Source organism: Schistosoma haematobium, chromosome 7 (assembly GCF_000699445.3).
Source record: "Schistosoma haematobium chromosome 7, whole genome shotgun sequence".
Taxonomy (NCBI): domain Eukaryota; kingdom Metazoa; phylum Platyhelminthes; class Trematoda; order Strigeidida; family Schistosomatidae; genus Schistosoma; species Schistosoma haematobium.
Genome location: NC_067202.1, coordinates 8,987,960 through 9,013,595, shown reverse-complemented (window position 1 = coordinate 9,013,595; position 25,636 = coordinate 8,987,960). Strand labels below are relative to the sequence as shown.

General features: G+C 46.1%; 1 protein-coding gene across 1 annotated transcript in view; it reads left to right on the top strand.

Moving 5' to 3' along the window:
• The window catches only part of MS3_00011179 (uncharacterized protein), a gene marked incomplete at both ends in the record, with an annotated part of 136,527 nt that overhangs the window by 61,163 nt on the left and 49,728 nt on the right, over positions 1-25,636 (top strand). Inside the window, 28 exons of the mRNA XM_051219584.1 lie at positions 460-606; positions 1,384-1,530; positions 2,308-2,454; positions 3,232-3,378; positions 4,156-4,302; positions 5,080-5,226; positions 6,004-6,150; positions 6,928-7,074; positions 7,852-7,998; positions 8,776-8,922; positions 9,700-9,846; positions 10,624-10,770; positions 11,548-11,694; positions 12,472-12,618; positions 13,396-13,542; positions 14,320-14,466; positions 15,244-15,390; positions 16,168-16,314; positions 17,092-17,238; positions 18,016-18,162; positions 18,940-19,086; positions 19,864-20,010; positions 20,788-20,934; positions 21,712-21,858; positions 22,636-22,782; positions 23,560-23,706; positions 24,484-24,630; positions 25,408-25,554. Of these exons, the coding sequence (XP_051064365.1) occupies positions 460-606; positions 1,384-1,530; positions 2,308-2,454; positions 3,232-3,378; positions 4,156-4,302; positions 5,080-5,226; positions 6,004-6,150; positions 6,928-7,074; positions 7,852-7,998; positions 8,776-8,922; positions 9,700-9,846; positions 10,624-10,770; positions 11,548-11,694; positions 12,472-12,618; positions 13,396-13,542; positions 14,320-14,466; positions 15,244-15,390; positions 16,168-16,314; positions 17,092-17,238; positions 18,016-18,162; positions 18,940-19,086; positions 19,864-20,010; positions 20,788-20,934; positions 21,712-21,858; positions 22,636-22,782; positions 23,560-23,706; positions 24,484-24,630; positions 25,408-25,554 (4,116 nt within the window). The remainder of the gene's footprint in view (positions 1-459; positions 607-1,383; positions 1,531-2,307; positions 2,455-3,231; positions 3,379-4,155; positions 4,303-5,079; positions 5,227-6,003; positions 6,151-6,927; positions 7,075-7,851; positions 7,999-8,775; positions 8,923-9,699; positions 9,847-10,623; positions 10,771-11,547; positions 11,695-12,471; positions 12,619-13,395; positions 13,543-14,319; positions 14,467-15,243; positions 15,391-16,167; positions 16,315-17,091; positions 17,239-18,015; positions 18,163-18,939; positions 19,087-19,863; positions 20,011-20,787; positions 20,935-21,711; positions 21,859-22,635; positions 22,783-23,559; positions 23,707-24,483; positions 24,631-25,407; positions 25,555-25,636) is intronic.

Sequence of the window (25,636 nt, the reverse complement as noted above, 5' to 3'; positions counted from 1 at the left end):
GATCCACAGTCAGTATATGTGAGTGACTTGATGGAGATGTGACTGGGATTGAGACCGAGGTTGTCGACAGCAAATATGTGTGCTGACTGAATGGTGCATTGTGACTGCAGACAACTTGGATCAGCTCACTGATTGACACGTTGTGTGAATGTGTGATATGAGATGCTGTGAAAATCTGTCACGTGACAATGAACACACCACAAACTGTCATTGTATGTGTTTTCAGTGGATCCAGTGAGTAGAGGTGGGATGTGGTTGGGTGATTGTTGACCATAACATGTCAGATGAGGATTGGTCTGACCAAGTCACCATTGACACGTCATCCACACAACCACTACAAAACAGAAATCATGACAACACCAATATAATGCATAGGTCTCACACAGTCACAATCTAGCACCAAATACTGCACACTACACACTCCAGCCTAATCCACTCTATGATCTCTTTCACTTTCAGGTGTCAAGTGAACAACCAGCATCGACGAGTGAACGTCAGACCGGAGACAATGAGACCAGAGACACTTCAGGAGACTCTGACTCCATCAGTCACATGGGTGTTGGTGTTGGTGTCGGTGCCAGTGAGGAGAATCTTCTCGACACACAGGTAATCTCGTTCACACACTTGTTTCCTTCATTGACGTGTTGTGGAATGTTGATGAGATCGGTGACTAGTCGTATGTGTAGGCATTCCACACCACATCGGATCAGTTCACACCACCGTTACTTGTCGATCGAGTGTTGGATGTGGTCGAAATGTGTCAAGTGGACAATGTGCCTGTGTGCGTGTTGTTGTGTGTTTGTCAATCTGTCTGAGGTGTAGTGACCAACACTAGTGGATAACGCATGGACGACGAGGCATGGAAGTCACGAGGTGTTCTCCAATGCATGCAATGTGTGCTCAACCAAGTCATATACATGTGGAGATCCACAGTCAGTATATGTGAGTGACTTGATGGAGATGTGACTGGGATTGAGACCGAGGTTGTCGACAGCAAATATGTGTGCTGACTGAATGGTGCATTGTGACTGCAGACAACTTGGATCAGCTCACTGATTGACACGTTGTGTGAATGTGTGATATGAGATGCTGTGAAAATCTGTCACGTGACAATGAACACACCACAAACTGTCATTGTATGTGTTTTCAGTGGATCCAGTGAGTAGAGGTGGGATGTGGTTGGGTGATTGTTGACCATAACATGTCAGATGAGGATTGGTCTGACCAAGTCACCATTGACACGTCATCCACACAACCACTACAAAACAGAAATCATGACAACACCAATATAATGCATAGGTCTCACACAGTCACAATCTAGCACCAAATACTGCACACTACACACTCCAGCCTAATCCACTCTATGATCTCTTTCACTTTCAGGTGTCAAGTGAACAACCAGCATCGACGAGTGAACGTCAGACCGGAGACAATGAGACCAGAGACACTTCAGGAGACTCTGACTCCATCAGTCACATGGGTGTTGGTGTTGGTGTCGGTGCCAGTGAGGAGAATCTTCTCGACACACAGGTAATCTCGTTCACACACTTGTTTCCTTCATTGACGTGTTGTGGAATGTTGATGAGATCGGTGACTAGTCGTATGTGTAGGCATTCCACACCACATCGGATCAGTTCACACCACCGTTACTTGTCGATCGAGTGTTGGATGTGGTCGAAATGTGTCAAGTGGACAATGTGCCTGTGTGCGTGTTGTTGTGTGTTTGTCAATCTGTCTGAGGTGTAGTGACCAACACTAGTGGATAACGCATGGACGACGAGGCATAGAAGTCACGAGGTGTTCTCCAATGCATGCAATGTGTGCTCAACCAAGTCATATACATGTGGAGATCCACAGTCAGTATATGTGAGTGACTTGATGGAGATGTGACTGGGATTGAGACCGAGGTTGTCGACAGCAAATATGTGTGCTGACTGAATGGTGCATTGTGACTGCAGACAACTTGGATCAGCTCACTGATTGACACGTTGTGTGAATGTGTGATATGAGATGCTGTGAAAATCTGTCACGTGACAATGAACACACCACAAACTGTCATTGTATGTGTTTTCAGTGGATCCAGTGAGTAGAGGTGGGATGTGGTTGGGTGATTGTTGACCATAACATGTCAGATGAGGATTGGTCTGACCAAGTCACCATTGACACGTCATCCACACAACCACTACAAAACAGAAATCATGACAACACCAATATAATGCATAGGTCTCACACAGTCACAATCTAGCACCAAATACTGCACACTACACACTCCAGCCTAATCCACTCTATGATCTCTTTCACTTTCAGGTGTCAAGTGAACAACCAGCATCGACGAGTGAACGTCAGACCGGAGACAATGAGACCAGAGACACTTCAGGAGACTCTGACTCCATCAGTCACATGGGTGTTGGTGTTGGTGTCGGTGCCAGTGAGGAGAATCTTCTCGACACACAGGTAATCTCGTTCACACACTTGTTTCCTTCATTGACGTTTTGTGGAATGTTGATGAGATCGGTGACTAGTCGTATGTGTAGGCATTCCACACCACATCGGATCAGTTCACACCACCGTTACTTGTCGATCGAGTGTTGGATGTGGTCGAAATGTGTCAAGTGGACAATGTGCCTGTGTGCGTGTTGTTGTGTGTTTGTCAATCTGTCTGAGGTGTAGTGACCAACACTAGTGGATAACGCATGGACGACGAGGCATAGAAGTCACGAGGTGTTCTCCAATGCATGCAATGTGTGCTCAACCAAGTCATATACATGTGGAGATCCACAGTCAGTATATGTGAGTGACTTGATGGAGATGTGACTGGGATTGAGACCGAGGTTGTCGACAGCAAATATGTGTGCTGACTGAATGGTGCATTGTGACTGCAGACAACTTGGATCAGCTCACTGATTGACACGTTGTGTGAATGTGTGATATGAGATGCTGTGAAAATCTGTCACGTGACAATGAACACACCACAAACTGTCATTGTATGTGTTTTCAGTGGATCCAGTGAGTAGAGGTGGGATGTGGTTGGGTGATTGTTGACCATAACATGTCAGATGAGGATTGGTCTGACCAAGTCACCATTGACACGTCATCCACACAACCACTACAAAACAGAAATCATGACAACACCAATATAATGCATAGGTCTCACACAGTCACAATCTAGCACCAAATACTGCACACTACACACTCCAGCCTAATCCACTCTATGATCTCTTTCACTTTCAGGTGTCAAGTGAACAACCAGCATCGACGAGTGAACGTCAGACCGGAGACAATGAGACCAGAGACACTTCAGGAGACTCTGACTCCATCAGTCACATGGGTGTTGGTGTTGGTGTCGGTGCCAGTGAGGAGAATCTTCTCGACACACAGGTAATCTCGTTCACACACTTGTTTCCTTCATTGACGTTTTGTGGAATGTTGATGAGATCGGTGACTAGTCGTATGTGTAGGCATTCCACACCACATCGGATCAGTTCACACCACCGTTACTTGTCGATCGAGTGTTGGATGTGGTCGAAATGTGTCAAGTGGACAATGTGCCTGTGTGCGTGTTGTTGTGTGTTTGTCAATCTGTCTGAGGTGTAGTGACCAACACTAGTGGATAACGCATGGACGACGAGGCATAGAAGTCACGAGGTGTTCTCCAATGCATGCAATGTGTGCTCAACCAAGTCATATACATGTGGAGATCCACAGTCAGTATATGTGAGTGACTTGATGGAGATGTGACTGGGATTGAGACCGAGGTTGTCGACAGCAAATATGTGTGCTGACTGAATGGTGCATTGTGACTGCAGACAACTTGGATCAGCTCACTGATTGACACGTTGTGTGAATGTGTGATATGAGATGCTGTGAAAATCTGTCACGTGACAATGAACACACCACAAACTGTCATTGTATGTGTTTTCAGTGGATCCAGTGAGTAGAGGTGGGATGTGGTTGGGTGATTGTTGACCATAACATGTCAGATGAGGATTGGTCTGACCAAGTCACCATTGACACGTCATCCACACAACCACTACAAAACAGAAATCATGACAACACCAATATAATGCATAGGTCTCACACAGTCACAATCTAGCACCAAATACTGCACACTACACACTCCAGCCTAATCCACTCTATGATCTCTTTCACTTTCAGGTGTCAAGTGAACAACCAGCATCGACGAGTGAACGTCAGACCGGAGACAATGAGACCAGAGACACTTCAGGAGACTCTGACTCCATCAGTCACATGGGTGTTGGTGTTGGTGTCGGTGCCAGTGAGGAGAATCTTCTCGACACACAGGTAATCTCGTTCACACACTTGTTTCCTTCATTGACGTTTTGTGGAATGTTGATGAGATCGGTGACTAGTCGTATGTGTAGGCATTCCACACCACATCGGATCAGTTCACACCACCGTTACTTGTCGATCGAGTGTTGGATGTGGTCGAAATGTGTCAAGTGGACAATGTGCCTGTGTGCGTGTTGTTGTGTGTTTGTCAATCTGTCTGAGGTGTAGTGACCAACACTAGTGGATAACGCATGGACGACGAGGCATAGAAGTCACGAGGTGTTCTCCAATGCATGCAATGTGTGCTCAACCAAGTCATATACATGTGGAGATCCACAGTCAGTATATGTGAGTGACTTGATGGAGATGTGACTGGGATTGAGACCGAGGTTGTCGACAGCAAATATGTGTGCTGACTGAATGGTGCATTGTGACTGCAGACAACTTGGATCAGCTCACTGATTGACACGTTGTGTGAATGTGTGATATGAGATGCTGTGAAAATCTGTCACGTGACAATGAACACACCACAAACTGTCATTGTATGTGTTTTCAGTGGATCCAGTGAGTAGAGGTGGGATGTGGTTGGGTGATTGTTGACCATAACATGTCAGATGAGGATTGGTCTGACCAAGTCACCATTGACACGTCATCCACACAACCACTACAAAACAGAAATCATGACAACACCAATATAATGCATAGGTCTCACACAGTCACAATCTAGCACCAAATACTGCACACTACACACTCCAGCCTAATCCACTCTATGATCTCTTTCACTTTCAGGTGTCAAGTGAACAACCAGCATCGACGAGTGAACGTCAGACCGGAGACAATGAGACCAGAGACACTTCAGGAGACTCTGACTCCATCAGTCACATGGGTGTTGGTGTTGGTGTCGGTGCCAGTGAGGAGAATCTTCTCGACACACAGGTAATCTCGTTCACACACTTGTTTCCTTCATTGACGTGTTGTGGAATGTTGATGAGATCGGTGACTAGTCGTATGTGTAGGCATTCCACACCACATCGGATCAGTTCACACCACCGTTACTTGTCGATCGAGTGTTGGATGTGGTCGAAATGTGTCAAGTGGACAATGTGCCTGTGTGCGTGTTGTTGTGTGTTTGTCAATCTGTCTGAGGTGTAGTGACCAACACTAGTGGATAACGCATGGACGACGAGGCGTAGAAGTCACGAGGTGTTCTCCAATGCATGCAATGTGTGCTCAACCAAGTCATATACATGTGGAGATCCACAGTCAGTATATGTGAGTGACTTGATGGAGATGTGACTGGGATTGAGACCGAGGTTGTCGACAGCAAATATGTGTGCTGACTGAATGGTGCATTGTGACTGCAGACAACTTGGATCAGCTCACTGATTGACACGTTGTGTGAATGTGTGATATGAGATGCTGTGAAAATCTGTCACGTGACAATGAACACACCACAAACTGTCATTGTATGTGTTTTCAGTGGATCCAGTGAGTAGAGGTGGGATGTGGTTGGGTGATTGTTGACCATAACATGTCAGATGAGGATTGGTCTGACCAAGTCACCATTGACACGTCATCCACACAACCACTACAAAACAGAAATCATGACAACACCAATATAATGCATAGGTCTCACACAGTCACAATCTAGCACCAAATACTGCACACTACACACTCCAGCCTAATCCACTCTATGATCTCTTTCACTTTCAGGTGTCAAGTGAACAACCAGCATCGACGAGTGAACGTCAGACCGGAGACAATGAGACCAGAGACACTTCAGGAGACTCTGACTCCATCAGTCACATGGGTGTTGGTGTTGGTGTCGGTGCCAGTGAGGAGAATCTTCTCGACACACAGGTAATCTCGTTCACACACTTGTTTCCTTCATTGACGTGTTGTGGAATGTTGATGAGATCGGTGACTAGTCGTATGTGTAGGCATTCCACACCACATCGGATCAGTTCACACCACCGTTACTTGTCGATCGAGTGTTGGATGTGGTCGAAATGTGTCAAGTGGACAATGTGCCTGTGTGCGTGTTGTTGTGTGTTTGTCAATCTGTCTGAGGTGTAGTGACCAACACTAGTGGATAACGCATGGACGACGAGGCATAGAAGTCACGAGGTGTTCTCCAATGCATGCAATGTGTGCTCAACCAAGTCATATACATGTGGAGATCCACAGTCAGTATATGTGAGTGACTTGATGGAGATGTGACTGGGATTGAGACCGAGGTTGTCGACAGCAAATATGTGTGCTGACTGAATGGTGCATTGTGACTGCAGACAACTTGGATCAGCTCACTGATTGACACGTTGTGTGAATGTGTGATATGAGATGCTGTGAAAATCTGTCACGTGACAATGAACACACCACAAACTGTCATTGTATGTGTTTTCAGTGGATCCAGTGAGTAGAGGTGGGATGTGGTTGGGTGATTGTTGACCATAACATGTCAGATGAGGATTGGTCTGACCAAGTCACCATTGACACGTCATCCACACAACCACTACAAAACAGAAATCATGACAACACCAATATAATGCATAGGTCTCACACAGTCACAATCTAGCACCAAATACTGCACACTACACACTCCAGCCTAATCCACTCTATGATCTCTTTCACTTTCAGGTGTCAAGTGAACAACCAGCATCGACGAGTGAACGTCAGACCGGAGACAATGAGACCAGAGACACTTCAGGAGACTCTGACTCCATCAGTCACATGGGTGTTGGTGTTGGTGTCGGTGCCAGTGAGGAGAATCTTCTCGACACACAGGTAATCTCGTTCACACACTTGTTTCCTTCATTGACGTGTTGTGGAATGTTGATGAGATCGGTGACTAGTCGTATGTGTAGGCATTCCACACCACATCGGATCAGTTCACACCACCGTTACTTGTCGATCGAGTGTTGGATGTGGTCGAAATGTGTCAAGTGGACAATGTGCCTGTGTGCGTGTTGTTGTGTGTTTGTCAATCTGTCTGAGGTGTAGTGACCAACACTAGTGGATAACGCATGGACGACGAGGCATGGAAGTCACGAGGTGTTCTCCAATGCATGCAATGTGTGCTCAACCAAGTCATATACATGTGGAGATCCACAGTCAGTATATGTGAGTGACTTGATGGAGATGTGACTGGGATTGAGACCGAGGTTGTCGACAGCAAATATGTGTGCTGACTGAATGGTGCATTGTGACTGCAGACAACTTGGATCAGCTCACTGATTGACACGTTGTGTGAATGTGTGATATGAGATGCTGTGAAAATCTGTCACGTGACAATGAACACACCACAAACTGTCATTGTATGTGTTTTCAGTGGATCCAGTGAGTAGAGGTGGGATGTGGTTGGGTGATTGTTGACCATAACATGTCAGATGAGGATTGGTCTGACCAAGTCACCATTGACACGTCATCCACACAACCACTACAAAACAGAAATCATGACAACACCAATATAATGCATAGGTCTCACACAGTCACAATCTAGCACCAAATACTGCACACTACACACTCCAGCCTAATCCACTCTATGATCTCTTTCACTTTCAGGTGTCAAGTGAACAACCAGCATCGACGAGTGAACGTCAGACCGGAGACAATGAGACCAGAGACACTTCAGGAGACTCTGACTCCATCAGTCACATGGGTGTTGGTGTTGGTGTCGGTGCCAGTGAGGAGAATCTTCTCGACACACAGGTAATCTCGTTCACACACTTGTTTCCTTCATTGACGTGTTGTGGAATGTTGATGAGATCGGTGACTAGTCGTATGTGTAGGCATTCCACACCACATCGGATCAGTTCACACCACCGTTACTTGTCGATCGAGTGTTGGATGTGGTCGAAATGTGTCAAGTGGACAATGTGCCTGTGTGCGTGTTGTTGTGTGTTTGTCAATCTGTCTGAGGTGTAGTGACCAACACTAGTGGATAACGCATGGACGACGAGGCATAGAAGTCACGAGGTGTTCTCCAATGCATGCAATGTGTGCTCAACCAAGTCATATACATGTGGAGATCCACAGTCAGTATATGTGAGTGACTTGATGGAGATGTGACTGGGATTGAGACCGAGGTTGTCGACAGCAAATATGTGTGCTGACTGAATGGTGCATTGTGACTGCAGACAACTTGGATCAGCTCACTGATTGACACGTTGTGTGAATGTGTGATATGAGATGCTGTGAAAATCTGTCACGTGACAATGAACACACCACAAACTGTCATTGTATGTGTTTTCAGTGGATCCAGTGAGTAGAGGTGGGATGTGGTTGGGTGATTGTTGACCATAACATGTCAGATGAGGATTGGTCTGACCAAGTCACCATTGACACGTCATCCACACAACCACTACAAAACAGAAATCATGACAACACCAATATAATGCATAGGTCTCACACAGTCACAATCTAGCACCAAATACTGCACACTACACACTCCAGCCTAATCCACTCTATGATCTCTTTCACTTTCAGGTGTCAAGTGAACAACCAGCATCGACGAGTGAACGTCAGACCGGAGACAATGAGACCAGAGACACTTCAGGAGACTCTGACTCCATCAGTCACATGGGTGTTGGTGTTGGTGTCGGTGCCAGTGAGGAGAATCTTCTCGACACACAGGTAATCTCGTTCACACACTTGTTTCCTTCATTGACGTTTTGTGGAATGTTGATGAGATCGGTGACTAGTCGTATGTGTAGGCATTCCACACCACATCGGATCAGTTCACACCACCGTTACTTGTCGATCGAGTGTTGGATGTGGTCGAAATGTGTCAAGTGGACAATGTGCCTGTGTGCGTGTTGTTGTGTGTTTGTCAATCTGTCTGAGGTGTAGTGACCAACACTAGTGGATAACGCATGGACGACGAGGCATAGAAGTCACGAGGTGTTCTCCAATGCATGCAATGTGTGCTCAACCAAGTCATATACATGTGGAGATCCACAGTCAGTATATGTGAGTGACTTGATGGAGATGTGACTGGGATTGAGACCGAGGTTGTCGACAGCAAATATGTGTGCTGACTGAATGGTGCATTGTGACTGCAGACAACTTGGATCAGCTCACTGATTGACACGTTGTGTGAATGTGTGATATGAGATGCTGTGAAAATCTGTCACGTGACAATGAACACACCACAAACTGTCATTGTATGTGTTTTCAGTGGATCCAGTGAGTAGAGGTGGGATGTGGTTGGGTGATTGTTGACCATAACATGTCAGATGAGGATTGGTCTGACCAAGTCACCATTGACACGTCATCCACACAACCACTACAAAACAGAAATCATGACAACACCAATATAATGCATAGGTCTCACACAGTCACAATCTAGCACCAAATACTGCACACTACACACTCCAGCCTAATCCACTCTATGATCTCTTTCACTTTCAGGTGTCAAGTGAACAACCAGCATCGACGAGTGAACGTCAGACCGGAGACAATGAGACCAGAGACACTTCAGGAGACTCTGACTCCATCAGTCACATGGGTGTTGGTGTTGGTGTCGGTGCCAGTGAGGAGAATCTTCTCGACACACAGGTAATCTCGTTCACACACTTGTTTCCTTCATTGACGTGTTGTGGAATGTTGATGAGATCGGTGACTAGTCGTATGTGTAGGCATTCCACACCACATCGGATCAGTTCACACCACCGTTACTTGTCGATCGAGTGTTGGATGTGGTCGAAATGTGTCAAGTGGACAATGTGCCTGTGTGCGTGTTGTTGTGTGTTTGTCAATCTGTCTGAGGTGTAGTGACCAACACTAGTGGATAACGCATGGACGACGAGGCATAGAAGTCACGAGGTGTTCTCCAATGCATGCAATGTGTGCTCAACCAAGTCATATACATGTGGAGATCCACAGTCAGTATATGTGAGTGACTTGATGGAGATGTGACTGGGATTGAGACCGAGGTTGTCGACAGCAAATATGTGTGCTGACTGAATGGTGCATTGTGACTGCAGACAACTTGGATCAGCTCACTGATTGACACGTTGTGTGAATGTGTGATATGAGATGCTGTGAAAATCTGTCACGTGACAATGAACACACCACAAACTGTCATTGTATGTGTTTTCAGTGGATCCAGTGAGTAGAGGTGGGATGTGGTTGGGTGATTGTTGACCATAACATGTCAGATGAGGATTGGTCTGACCAAGTCACCATTGACACGTCATCCACACAACCACTACAAAACAGAAATCATGACAACACCAATATAATGCATAGGTCTCACACAGTCACAATCTAGCACCAAATACTGCACACTACACACTCCAGCCTAATCCACTCTATGATCTCTTTCACTTTCAGGTGTCAAGTGAACAACCAGCATCGACGAGTGAACGTCAGACCGGAGACAATGAGACCAGAGACACTTCAGGAGACTCTGACTCCATCAGTCACATGGGTGTTGGTGTTGGTGTCGGTGCCAGTGAGGAGAATCTTCTCGACACACAGGTAATCTCGTTCACACACTTGTTTCCTTCATTGACGTGTTGTGGAATGTTGATGAGATCGGTGACTAGTCGTATGTGTAGGCATTCCACACCACATCGGATCAGTTCACACCACCGTTACTTGTCGATCGAGTGTTGGATGTGGTCGAAATGTGTCAAGTGGACAATGTGCCTGTGTGCGTGTTGTTGTGTGTTTGTCAATCTGTCTGAGGTGTAGTGACCAACACTAGTGGATAACGCATGGACGACGAGGCATAGAAGTCACGAGGTGTTCTCCAATGCATGCAATGTGTGCTCAACCAAGTCATATACATGTGGAGATCCACAGTCAGTATATGTGAGTGACTTGATGGAGATGTGACTGGGATTGAGACCGAGGTTGTCGACAGCAAATATGTGTGCTGACTGAATGGTGCATTGTGACTGCAGACAACTTGGATCAGCTCACTGATTGACACGTTGTGTGAATGTGTGATATGAGATGCTGTGAAAATCTGTCACGTGACAATGAACACACCACAAACTGTCATTGTATGTGTTTTCAGTGGATCCAGTGAGTAGAGGTGGGATGTGGTTGGGTGATTGTTGACCATAACATGTCAGATGAGGATTGGTCTGACCAAGTCACCATTGACACGTCATCCACACAACCACTACAAAACAGAAATCATGACAACACCAATATAATGCATAGGTCTCACACAGTCACAATCTAGCACCAAATACTGCACACTACACACTCCAGCCTAATCCACTCTATGATCTCTTTCACTTTCAGGTGTCAAGTGAACAACCAGCATCGACGAGTGAACGTCAGACCGGAGACAATGAGACCAGAGACACTTCAGGAGACTCTGACTCCATCAGTCACATGGGTGTTGGTGTTGGTGTCGGTGCCAGTGAGGAGAATCTTCTCGACACACAGGTAATCTCGTTCACACACTTGTTTCCTTCATTGACGTGTTGTGGAATGTTGATGAGATCGGTGACTAGTCGTATGTGTAGGCATTCCACACCACATCGGATCAGTTCACACCACCGTTACTTGTCGATCGAGTGTTGGATGTGGTCGAAATGTGTCAAGTGGACAATGTGCCTGTGTGCGTGTTGTTGTGTGTTTGTCAATCTGTCTGAGGTGTAGTGACCAACACTAGTGGATAACGCATGGACGACGAGGCGTAGAAGTCACGAGGTGTTCTCCAATGCATGCAATGTGTGCTCAACCAAGTCATATACATGTGGAGATCCACAGTCAGTATATGTGAGTGACTTGATGGAGATGTGACTGGGATTGAGACCGAGGTTGTCGACAGCAAATATGTGTGCTGACTGAATGGTGCATTGTGACTGCAGATAACTTGGATCAGCTCACTGATTGACACGTTGTGTGAATGTGTGATATGAGATGCTGTGAAAATCTGTCACGTGACAATGAACACACCACAAACTGTCATTGTATGTGTTTTCAGTGGATCCAGTGAGTAGAGGTGGGATGTGGTTGGGTGATTGTTGACCATAACATGTCAGATGAGGATTGGTCTGACCAAGTCACCATTGACACGTCATCCACACAACCACTACAAAACAGAAATCATGACAACACCAATATAATGCATAGGTCTCACACAGTCACAATCTAGCACCAAATACTGCACACTACACACTCCAGCCTAATCCACTCTATGATCTCTTTCACTTTCAGGTGTCAAGTGAACAACCAGCATCGACGAGTGAACGTCAGACCGGAGACAATGAGACCAGAGACACTTCAGGAGACTCTGACTCCATCAGTCACATGGGTGTTGGTGTTGGTGTCGGTGCCAGTGAGGAGAATCTTCTCGACACACAGGTAATCTCGTTCACACACTTGTTTCCTTCATTGACGTGTTGTGGAATGTTGATGAGATCGGTGACTAGTCGTATGTGTAGGCATTCCACACCACATCGGATCAGTTCACACCACCGTTACTTGTCGATCGAGTGTTGGATGTGGTCGAAATGTGTCAAGTGGACAATGTGCCTGTGTGCGTGTTGTTGTGTGTTTGTCAATCTGTCTGAGGTGTAGTGACCAACACTAGTGGATAACGCATGGACGACGAGGCATGGAAGTCACGAGGTGTTCTCCAATGCATGCAATGTGTGCTCAACCAAGTCATATACATGTGGAGATCCACAGTCAGTATATGTGAGTGACTTGATGGAGATGTGACTGGGATTGAGACCGAGGTTGTCGACAGCAAATATGTGTGCTGACTGAATGGTGCATTGTGACTGCAGACAACTTGGATCAGCTCACTGATTGACACGTTGTGTGAATGTGTGATATGAGATGCTGTGAAAATCTGTCACGTGACAATGAACACACCACAAACTGTCATTGTATGTGTTTTCAGTGGATCCAGTGAGTAGAGGTGGGATGTGGTTGGGTGATTGTTGACCATAACATGTCAGATGAGGATTGGTCTGACCAAGTCACCATTGACACGTCATCCACACAACCACTACAAAACAGAAATCATGACAACACCAATATAATGCATAGGTCTCACACAGTCACAATCTAGCACCAAATACTGCACACTACACACTCCAGCCTAATCCACTCTATGATCTCTTTCACTTTCAGGTGTCAAGTGAACAACCAGCATCGACGAGTGAACGTCAGACCGGAGACAATGAGACCAGAGACACTTCAGGAGACTCTGACTCCATCAGTCACATGGGTGTTGGTGTTGGTGTCGGTGCCAGTGAGGAGAATCTTCTCGACACACAGGTAATCTCGTTCACACACTTGTTTCCTTCATTGACGTGTTGTGGAATGTTGATGAGATCGGTGACTAGTCGTATGTGTAGGCATTCCACACCACATCGGATCAGTTCACACCACCGTTACTTGTCGATCGAGTGTTGGATGTGGTCGAAATGTGTCAAGTGGACAATGTGCCTGTGTGCGTGTTGTTGTGTGTTTGTCAATCTGTCTGAGGTGTAGTGACCAACACTAGTGGATAACGCATGGACGACGAGGCATAGAAGTCACGAGGTGTTCTCCAATGCATGCAATGTGTGCTCAACCAAGTCATATACATGTGGAGATCCACAGTCAGTATATGTGAGTGACTTGATGGAGATGTGACTGGGATTGAGACCGAGGTTGTCGACAGCAAATATGTGTGCTGACTGAATGGTGCATTGTGACTGCAGACAACTTGGATCAGCTCACTGATTGACACGTTGTGTGAATGTGTGATATGAGATGCTGTGAAAATCTGTCACGTGACAATGAACACACCACAAACTGTCATTGTATGTGTTTTCAGTGGATCCAGTGAGTAGAGGTGGGATGTGGTTGGGTGATTGTTGACCATAACATGTCAGATGAGGATTGGTCTGACCAAGTCACCATTGACACGTCATCCACACAACCACTACAAAACAGAAATCATGACAACACCAATATAATGCATAGGTCTCACACAGTCACAATCTAGCACCAAATACTGCACACTACACACTCCAGCCTAATCCACTCTATGATCTCTTTCACTTTCAGGTGTCAAGTGAACAACCAGCATCGACGAGTGAACGTCAGACCGGAGACAATGAGACCAGAGACACTTCAGGAGACTCTGACTCCATCAGTCACATGGGTGTTGGTGTTGGTGTCGGTGCCAGTGAGGAGAATCTTCTCGACACACAGGTAATCTCGTTCACACACTTGTTTCCTTCATTGACGTGTTGTGGAATGTTGATGAGATCGGTGACTAGTCGTATGTGTAGGCATTCCACACCACATCGGATCAGTTCACACCACCGTTACTTGTCGATCGAGTGTTGGATGTGGTCGAAATGTGTCAAGTGGACAATGTGCCTGTGTGCGTGTTGTTGTGTGTTTGTCAATCTGTCTGAGGTGTAGTGACCAACACTAGTGGATAACGCATGGACGACGAGGCATAGAAGTCACGAGGTGTTCTCCAATGCATGCAATGTGTGCTCAACCAAGTCATATACATGTGGAGATCCACAGTCAGTATATGTGAGTGACTTGATGGAGATGTGACTGGGATTGAGACCGAGGTTGTCGACAGCAAATATGTGTGCTGACTGAATGGTGCATTGTGACTGCAGACAACTTGGATCAGCTCACTGATTGACACGTTGTGTGAATGTGTGATATGAGATGCTGTGAAAATCTGTCACGTGACAATGAACACACCACAAACTGTCATTGTATGTGTTTTCAGTGGATCCAGTGAGTAGAGGTGGGATGTGGTTGGGTGATTGTTGACCATAACATGTCAGATGAGGATTGGTCTGACCAAGTCACCATTGACACGTCATCCACACAACCACTACAAAACAGAAATCATGACAACACCAATATAATGCATAGGTCTCACACAGTCACAATCTAGCACCAAATACTGCACACTACACACTCCAGCCTAATCCACTCTATGATCTCTTTCACTTTCAGGTGTCAAGTGAACAACCAGCATCGACGAGTGAACGTCAGACCGGAGACAATGAGACCAGAGACACTTCAGGAGACTCTGACTCCATCAGTCACATGGGTGTTGGTGTTGGTGTCGGTGCCAGTGAGGAGAATCTTCTCGACACACAGGTAATCTCGTTCACACACTTGTTTCCTTCATTGACGTGTTGTGGAATGTTGATGAGATCGGTGACTAGTCGTATGTGTAGGCATTCCACACCACATCGGATCAGTTCACACCACCGTTACTTGTCGATCGAGTGTTGGATGTGGTCGAAATGTGTCAAGTGGACAATGTGCCTGTGTGCGTGTTGTTGTGTGTTTGTCAATCTGTCTGAGGTGTAGTGACCAACACTAGTGGATAACGCATGGACGACGAGGCATAGAAGTCACGAGGTGTTCTCCAATGCATGCAATGTGTGCTCAACCAAGTCATATACATGTGGAGATCCACAGTCAGTATATGTGAGTGACTTGATGGAGATGTGACTGGGATTGAGACCGAGGTTGTCGACAGCAAATATGTGTGCTGACTGAATGGTGCATTGTGACTGCAGACAACTTGGATCAGCTCACTGATTGACACGTTGTGTGAATGTGTGATATGAGATGCTGTGAAAATCTGTCACGTGACAATGAACACACCACAAACTGTCATTGTATGTGTTTTCAGTGGATCCAGTGAGTAGAGGTGGGATGTGGTTGGGTGATTGTTGACCATAACATGTCAGATGAGGATTGGTCTGACCAAGTCACCATTGACACGTCATCCACACAACCACTACAAAACAGAAATCATGACAACACCAATATAATGCATAGGTCTCACACAGTCACAATCTAGCACCAAATACTGCACACTACACACTCCAGCCTAATCCACTCTATGATCTCTTTCACTTTCAGGTGTCAAGTGAACAACCAGCATCGACGAGTGAACGTCAGACCGGAGACAATGAGACCAGAGACACTTCAGGAGACTCTGACTCCATCAGTCACATGGGTGTTGGTGTTGGTGTCGGTGCCAGTGAGGAGAATCTTCTCGACACACAGGTAATCTCGTTCACACACTTGTTTCCTTCATTGACGTGTTGTGGAATGTTGATGAGATCGGTGACTAGTCGTATGTGTAGGCATTCCACACCACATCGGATCAGTTCACACCACCGTTACTTGTCGATCGAGTGTTGGATGTGGTCGAAATGTGTCAAGTGGACAATGTGCCTGTGTGCGTGTTGTTGTGTGTTTGTCAATCTGTCTGAGGTGTAGTGACCAACACTAGTGGATAACGCATGGACGACGAGGCATAGAAGTCACGAGGTGTTCTCCAATGCATGCAATGTGTGCTCAACCAAGTCATATACATGTGGAGATCCACAGTCAGTATATGTGAGTGACTTGATGGAGATGTGACTAGGATTGAGACCGAGGTTGTCGACAGCAAATATGTGTGCTGACTGAATGGTGCATTGTGACTGCAGACAACTTGGATCAGCTCACTGATTGACACGTTGTGTGAATGTGTGATATGAGATGCTGTGAAAATCTGTCACGTGACAATGAACACACCACAAACTGTCATTGTATGTGTTTTCAGTGGATCCAGTGAGTAGAGGTGGGATGTGGTTGGGTGATTGTTGACCATAACATGTCAGATGAGGATTGGTCTGACCAAGTCACCATTGACACGTCATCCACACAACCACTACAAAACAGAAATCATGACAACACCAATATAATGCATAGGTCTCACACAGTCACAATCTAGCACCAAATACTGCACACTACACACTCCAGCCTAATCCACTCTATGATCTCTTTCACTTTCAGGTGTCAAGTGAACAACCAGCATCGACGAGTGAACGTCAGACCGGAGACAATGAGACCAGAGACACTTCAGGAGACTCTGACTCCATCAGTCACATGGGTGTTGGTGTTGGTGTCGGTGCCAGTGAGGAGAATCTTCTCGACACACAGGTAATCTCGTTCACACACTTGTTTCCTTCATTGACGTGTTGTGGAATGTTGATGAGATCGGTGACTAGTCGTATGTGTAGGCATTCCACACCACATCGGATCAGTTCACACCACCGTTACTTGTCGATCGAGTGTTGGATGTGGTCGAAATGTGTCAAGTGGACAATGTGCCTGTGTGCGTGTTGTTGTGTGTTTGTCAATCTGTCTGAGGTGTAGTGACCAACACTAGTGGATAACGCATGGACGACGAGGCATAGAAGTCACGAGGTGTTCTCCAATGCATGCAATGTGTGCTCAACCAAGTCATATACATGTGGAGATCCACAGTCAGTATATGTGAGTGACTTGATGGAGATGTGACTGGGATTGAGACCGAGGTTGTCGACAGCAAATATGTGTGCTGACTGAATGGTGCATTGTGACTGCAGACAACTTGGATCAGCTCACTGATTGACACGTTGTGTGAATGTGTGATATGAGATGCTGTGAAAATCTGTCACGTGACAATGAACACACCACAAACTGTCATTGTATGTGTTTTCAGTGGATCCAGTGAGTAGAGGTGGGATGTGGTTGGGTGATTGTTGACCATAACATGTCAGATGAGGATTGGTCTGACCAAGTCACCATTGACACGTCATCCACACAACCACTACAAAACAGAAATCATGACAACACCAATATAATGCATAGGTCTCACACAGTCACAATCTAGCACCAAATACTGCACACTACACACTCCAGCCTAATCCACTCTATGATCTCTTTCACTTTCAGGTGTCAAGTGAACAACCAGCATCGACGAGTGAACGTCAGACCGGAGACAATGAGACCAGAGACACTTCAGGAGACTCTGACTCCATCAGTCACATGGGTGTTGGTGTTGGTGTCGGTGCCAGTGAGGAGAATCTTCTCGACACACAGGTAATCTCGTTCACACACTTGTTTCCTTCATTGACGTGTTGTGGAATGTTGATGAGATCGGTGACTAGTCGTATGTGTAGGCATTCCACACCACATCGGATCAGTTCACACCACCGTTACTTGTCGATCGAGTGTTGGATGTGGTCGAAATGTGTCAAGTGGACAATGTGCCTGTGTGCGTGTTGTTGTGTGTTTGTCAATCTGTCTGAGGTGTAGTGACCAACACTAGTGGATAACGCATGGACGACGAGGCATAGAAGTCACGAGGTGTTCTCCAATGCATGCAATGTGTGCTCAACCAAGTCATATACATGTGGAGATCCACAGTCAGTATATGTGAGTGACTTGATGGAGATGTGACTGGGATTGAGACCGAGGTTGTCGACAGCAAATATGTGTGCTGACTGAATGGTGCATTGTGACTGCAGACAACTTGGATCAGCTCACTGATTGACACGTTGTGTGAATGTGTGATATGAGATGCTGTGAAAATCTGTCACGTGACAATGAACACACCACAAACTGTCATTGTATGTGTTTTCAGTGGATCCAGTGAGTAGAGGTGGGATGTGGTTGGGTGATTGTTGACCATAACATGTCAGATGAGGATTGGTCTGACCAAGTCACCATTGACACGTCATCCACACAACCACTACAAAACAGAAATCATGACAACACCAATATAATGCATAGGTCTCACACAGTCACAATCTAGCACCAAATACTGCACACTACACACTCCAGCCTAATCCACTCTATGATCTCTTTCACTTTCAGGTGTCAAGTGAACAACCAGCATCGACGAGTGAACGTCAGACCGGAGACAATGAGACCAGAGACACTTCAGGAGACTCTGACTCCATCAGTCACATGGATGTTGGTGTTGGTGTCGGTGCCAGTGAGGAGAATCTTCTCGACACACAGGTAATCTCGTTCACACACTTGTTTCCTTCATTGACGTGTTGTGGAATGTTGATGAGATCGGTGACTAGTCGTATGTGTAGGCATTCCACACCACATCGGATCAGTTCACACCACCGTTACTTGTCGATCGAGTGTTGGATGTGGTCGAAATGTGTCAAGTGGACAATGTGCCTGTGTGCGTGTTGTTGTGTGTTTGTCAATCTGTCTGAGGTGTAGTGACCAACACTAGTGGATAACGCATGGACGACGAGGCATAGAAGTCACGAGGTGTTCTCCAATGCATGCAATGTGTGCTCAACCAAGTCATATACATGTGGAGATCCACAGTCAGTATATGTGAGTGACTTGATGGAGATGTGACTGGGATTGAGACCGAGGTTGTCGACAGCAAATATGTGTGCTGACTGAATGGTGCATTGTGACTGCAGACAACTTGGATCAGCTCACTGATTGACACGTTGTGTGAATGTGTGATATGAGATGCTGTGAAAATCTGTCACGTGACAATGAACACACCACAAACTGTCATTGTATGTGTTTTCAGTGGATCCAGTGAGTAGAGGTGGGATGTGGTTGGGTGATTGTTGACCATAACATGTCAGATGAGGATTGGTCTGACCAAGTCACCATTGACACGTCATCCACACAACCACTACAAAACAGAAATCATGACAACACCAATATAATGCATAGGTCTCACACAGTCACAATCTAGCACCAAATACTGCACACTACACACTCCAGCCTAATCCACTCTATGATCTCTTTCACTTTCAGGTGTCAAGTGAACAACCAGCATCGACGAGTGAACGTCAGACCGGAGACAATGAGACCAGAGACACTTCAGGAGACTCTGACTCCATCAGTCACATGGATGTTGGTGTTGGTGTCGGTGCCAGTGAGGAGAATCTTCTCGACACACAGGTAATCTCGTTCACACACTTGTTTCCTTCATTGACGTGTTGTGGAATGTTGATGAGATCGGTGACTAGTCGTATGTGTAGGCATTCCACACCACATCGGATCAGTTCACACCACCGTTACTTGTCGATCGAGTGTTGGATGTGGTCGAAATGTGTCAAGTGGACAATGTGCCTGTGTGCGTGTTGTTGTGTGTTTGTCAATCTGTCTGAGGTGTAGTGACCAACACTAGTGGATAACGCATGGACGACGAGGCATAGAAGTCACGAGGTGTTCTCCAATGCATGCAATGTGTGCTCAACCAAGTCATATACATGTGGAGATCCACAGTCAGTATATGTGAGTGACTTGATGGAGATGTGACTGGGATTGAGACCGAGGTTGTCGACAGCAAATATGTGTGCTGACTGAATGGTGCATTGTGACTGCAGACAACTTGGATCAGCTCACTGATTGACACGTTGTGTGAATGTGTGATATGAGATGCTGTGAAAATCTGTCACGTGACAATGAACACACCACAAACTGTCATTGTATGTGTTTTCAGTGGATCCAGTGAGTAGAGGTGGGATGTGGTTGGGTGATTGTTGACCATAACATGTCAGATGAGGATTGGTCTGACCAAGTCACCATTGACACGTCATCCACACAACCACTACAAAACAGAAATCATGACAACACCAATATAATGCATAGGTCTCACACAGTCACAATCTAGCACCAAATACTGCACACTACACACTCCAGCCTAATCCACTCTATGATCTCTTTCACTTTCAGGTGTCAAGTGAACAACCAGCATCGACGAGTGAACGTCAGACCGGAGACAATGAGACCAGAGACACTTCAGGAGACTCTGACTCCATCAGTCACATGGGTGTTGGTGTTGGTGTCGGTGCCAGTGAGGAGAATCTTCTCGACACACAGGTAATCTCGTTCACACACTTGTTTCCTTCATTGACGTGTTGTGGAATGTTGATGAGATCGGTGACTAGTCGTATGTGTAGGCATTCCACACCACATCGGATCAGTTCACACCACCGTTACTTGTCGATCGAGTGTTGGATGTGGTCGAAATGTGTCAAGTGGACAATGTGCCTGTGTGCGTGTTGTTGTGTGTTTGTCAATCTGTCTGAGGTGTAGTGACCAACACTAGTGGATAACGCATGGACGACGAGGCATAGAAGTCACGAGGTGTTCTCCAATGCATGCAATGTGTGCTCAACCAAGTCATATACATGTGGAGATCCACAGTCAGTATATGTGAGTGACTTGATGGAGATGTGACTGGGATTGAGACCGAGGTTGTCGACAGCAAATATGTGTGCTGACTGAATGGTGCATTGTGACTGCAGACAACTTGGATCAGCTCACTGATTGACACGTTGTGTGAATGTGTGATATGAGATGCTGTGAAAATCTGTCACGTGACAATGAACACACCACAAACTGTCATTGTATGTGTTTTCAGTGGATCCAGTGAGTAGAGGTGGGATGTGGTTGGGTGATTGTTGACCATAACATGTCAGATGAGGATTGGTCTGACCAAGTCACCATTGACACGTCATCCACACAACCACTACAAAACAGAAATCATGACAACACCAATATAATGCATAGGTCTCACACAGTCACAATCTAGCACCAAATACTGCACACTACACACTCCAGCCTAATCCACTCTATGATCTCTTTCACTTTCAGGTGTCAAGTGAACAACCAGCATCGACGAGTGAACGTCAGACCGGAGACAATGAGACCAGAGACACTTCAGGAGACTCTGACTCCATCAGTCACATGGGTGTTGGTGTTGGTGTCGGTGCCAGTGAGGAGAATCTTCTCGACACACAGGTAATCTCGTTCACACACTTGTTTCCTTCATTGACGTGTTGTGGAATGTTGATGAGATCGGTGACTAGTCGTATGTGTAGGCATTCCACACCACATCGGATCAGTTCACACCACCGTTACTTGTCGATCGAGTGTTGGATGTGGTCGAAATGTGTCAAGTGGACAATGTGCCTGTGTGCGTGTTGTTGTGTGTTTGTCAATCTGTCTGAGGTGTAGTGACCAACACTAGTGGATAACGCATGGACGACGAGGCATAGAAGTCACGAGGTGTTCTCCAATGCATGCAATGTGTGCTCAACCAAGTCATATACATGTGGAGATCCACAGTCAGTATATGTGAGTGACTTGATGGAGATGTGACTGGGATTGAGACCGAGGTTGTCGACAGCAAATATGTGTGCTGACTGAATGGTGCATTGTGACTGCAGACAACTTGGATCAGCTCACTGATTGACACGTTGTGTGAATGTGTGATATGAGATGCTGTGAAAATCTGTCACGTGACAATGAACACACCACAAACTGTCATTGTATGTGTTTTCAGTGGATCCAGTGAGTAGAGGTGGGATGTGGTTGGGTGATTGTTGACCATAACATGTCAGATGAGGATTGGTCTGACCAAGTCACCATTGACACGTCATCCACACAACCACTACAAAACAGAAATCATGACAACACCAATATAATGCATAGGTCTCACACAGTCACAATCTAGCACCAAATACTGCACACTACACACTCCAGCCTAATCCACTCTATGATCTCTTTCACTTTCAGGTGTCAAGTGAACAACCAGCATCGACGAGTGAACGTCAGACCGGAGACAATGAGACCAGAGACACTTCAGGAGACTCTGACTCCATCAGTCACATGGGTGTTGGTGTTGGTGTCGGTGCCAGTGAGGAGAATCTTCTCGACACACAGGTAATCTCGTTCACACACTTGTTTCCTTCATTGACGTGTTGTGGAATGTTGATGAGATCGGTGACTAGTCGTATGTGTAGGCATTCCACACCACATCGGATCAGTTCACACCACCGTTACTTGTCGATCGAGTGTTGGATGTGGTCGAAATGTGTCAAGTGGACAATGTGCCTGTGTGCGTGTTGTTGTGTGTTTGTCAATCTGTCTGAGGTGTAGTGACCAACACTAGTGGATAACGCATGGACGACGAGGCATAGAAGTCACGAGGTGTTCTCCAATGCATGCAATGTGTGCTCAACCAAGTCATATACATGTGGAGATCCACAGTCAGTATATGTGAGTGACTTGATGGAGATGTGACTGGGATTGAGACCGAGGTTGTCGACAGCAAATATGTGTGCTGACTGAATGGTGCATTGTGACTGCAGACAACTTGGATCAGCTCACTGATTGACACGTTGTGTGAATGTGTGATATGAGATGCTGTGAAAATCTGTCACGTGACAATGAACACACCACAAACTGTCATTGTATGTGTTTTCAGTGGATCCAGTGAGTAGAGGTGGGATGTGGTTGGGTGATTGTTGACCATAACATGTCAGATGAGGATTGGTCTGACCAAGTCACCATTGACACGTCATCCACACAACCACTACAAAACAGAAATCATGACAACACCAATATAATGCATAGGTCTCACACAGTCACAATCTAGCACCAAATACTGCACACTACACACTCCAGCCTAATCCACTCTATGATCTCTTTCACTTTCAGGTGTCAAGTGAACAACCAGCATCGACGAGTGAACGTCAGACCGGAGACAATGAGACCAGAGACACTTCAGGAGACTCTGACTCCATCAGTCACATGGGTGTTGGTGTTGGTGTCGGTGCCAGTGAGGAGAATCTTCTCGACACACAGGTAATCTCGTTCACACACTTGTTTCCTTCATTGACGTGTTGTGGAATGTTGATGAGATCGGTGACTAGTCGTATGTGTAGGCATTCCACACCACATCGGATCAGTTCACACCACCGTTACTTGTCGATCGAGTGTTGGATGTGGTCGAAATGTGTCAAGTGGACAATGTGCCTGTGTGCGTGTTGTTGTGTGTTTGTCAATCTGTCTGAGGTGTAGTGACCAACACTAGTGGATAACGCATGGACGACGAGGCATAGAAGTCACGAGGTGTTCTCCAATGCATGCAATGTGTGCTCAACCAAGTCATATACATGTGGAGATCCACAGTCAGTATATGTGAGTGACTTGATGGAGATGTGACTGGGATTGAGACCGAGGTTGTCGACAGCAAATATGTGTGCTGACTGAATGGTGCATTGTGACTGCAGACAACTTGGATCAGCTCACTGATTGACACGTTGTGTGAATGTGTGATATGAGATGCTGTGAAAATCTGTCACGTGACAATGAACACACCACAAACTGTCATTGTATGTGTTTTCAGTGGATCCAGTGAGTAGAGGTGGGATGTGGTTGGGTGATTGTTGACCATAACATGTCAGATGAGGATTGGTCTGACCAAGTCACCATTGACACGTCATCCACACAACCACTACAAAACAGAAATCATGACAACACCAATATAATGCATAGGTCTCACACAGTCACAATCTAGCACCAAATACTGCACACTACACACTCCAGCCTAATCCACTCTATGATCTCTTTCACTTTCAGGTGTCAAGTGAACAACCAGCATCGACGAGTGAACGTCAGACCGGAGACAATGAGACCAGAGACACTTCAGGAGACTCTGACTCCATCAGTCACATGGGTGTTGGTGTTGGTGTCGGTGCCAGTGAGGAGAATCTTCTCGACACACAGGTAATCTCGTTCACACACTTGTTTCCTTCATTGACGTGTTGTGGAATGTTGATGAGATCGGTGACTAGTCGTATGTGTAGGCATTCCACACCACATCGGATCAGTTCACACCACCGTTACTTGTCGATCGAGTGTTGGATGTGGTCGAAATGTGTCAAGTGGACAATGTGCCTGTGTGCGTGTTGTTGTGTGTTTGTCAATCTGTCTGAGGTGTAGTGACCAACACTAGTGGATAACGCATGGACGACGAGGCATAGAAGTCACGAGGTGTTCTCCAATGCATGCAATGTGTGCTCAACCAAGTCATATACATGTGGAGATCCACAGTCAGTATATGTGAGTGACTTGATGGAGATGTGACTGGGATTGAGACCGAGGTTGTCGACAGCAAATATGTGTGCTGACTGAATGGTGCATTGTGACTGCAGACAACTTGGATCAGCTCACTGATTGACACGTTGTGTGAATGTGTGATATGAGATGCTGTGAAAATCTGTCACGTGACAATGAACACACCACAAACTGTCATTGTATGTGTTTTCAGTGGATCCAGTGAGTAGAGGTGGGATGTGGTTGGGTGATTGTTGACCATAACATGTCAGATGAGGATTGGTCTGACCAAGTCACCATTGACACGTCATCCACACAACCACTACAAAACAGAAATCATGACAACACCAATATAATGCATAGGTCTCACACAGTCACAATCTAGCACCAAATACTGCACACTACACACTCCAGCCTAATCCACTCTATGATCTCTTTCACTTTCAGGTGTCAAGTGAACAACCAGCATCGACGAGTGAACGTCAGACCGGAGACAATGAGACCAGAGACACTTCAGGAGACTCTGACTCCATCAGTCACATGGGTGTTGGTGTTGGTGTCGGTGCCAGTGAGGAGAATCTTCTCGACACACAGGTAATCTCGTTCACACACTTGTTTCCTTCATTGACGTGTTGTGGAATGTTGATGAGATCGGTGACTAGTCGTATGTGTAGGC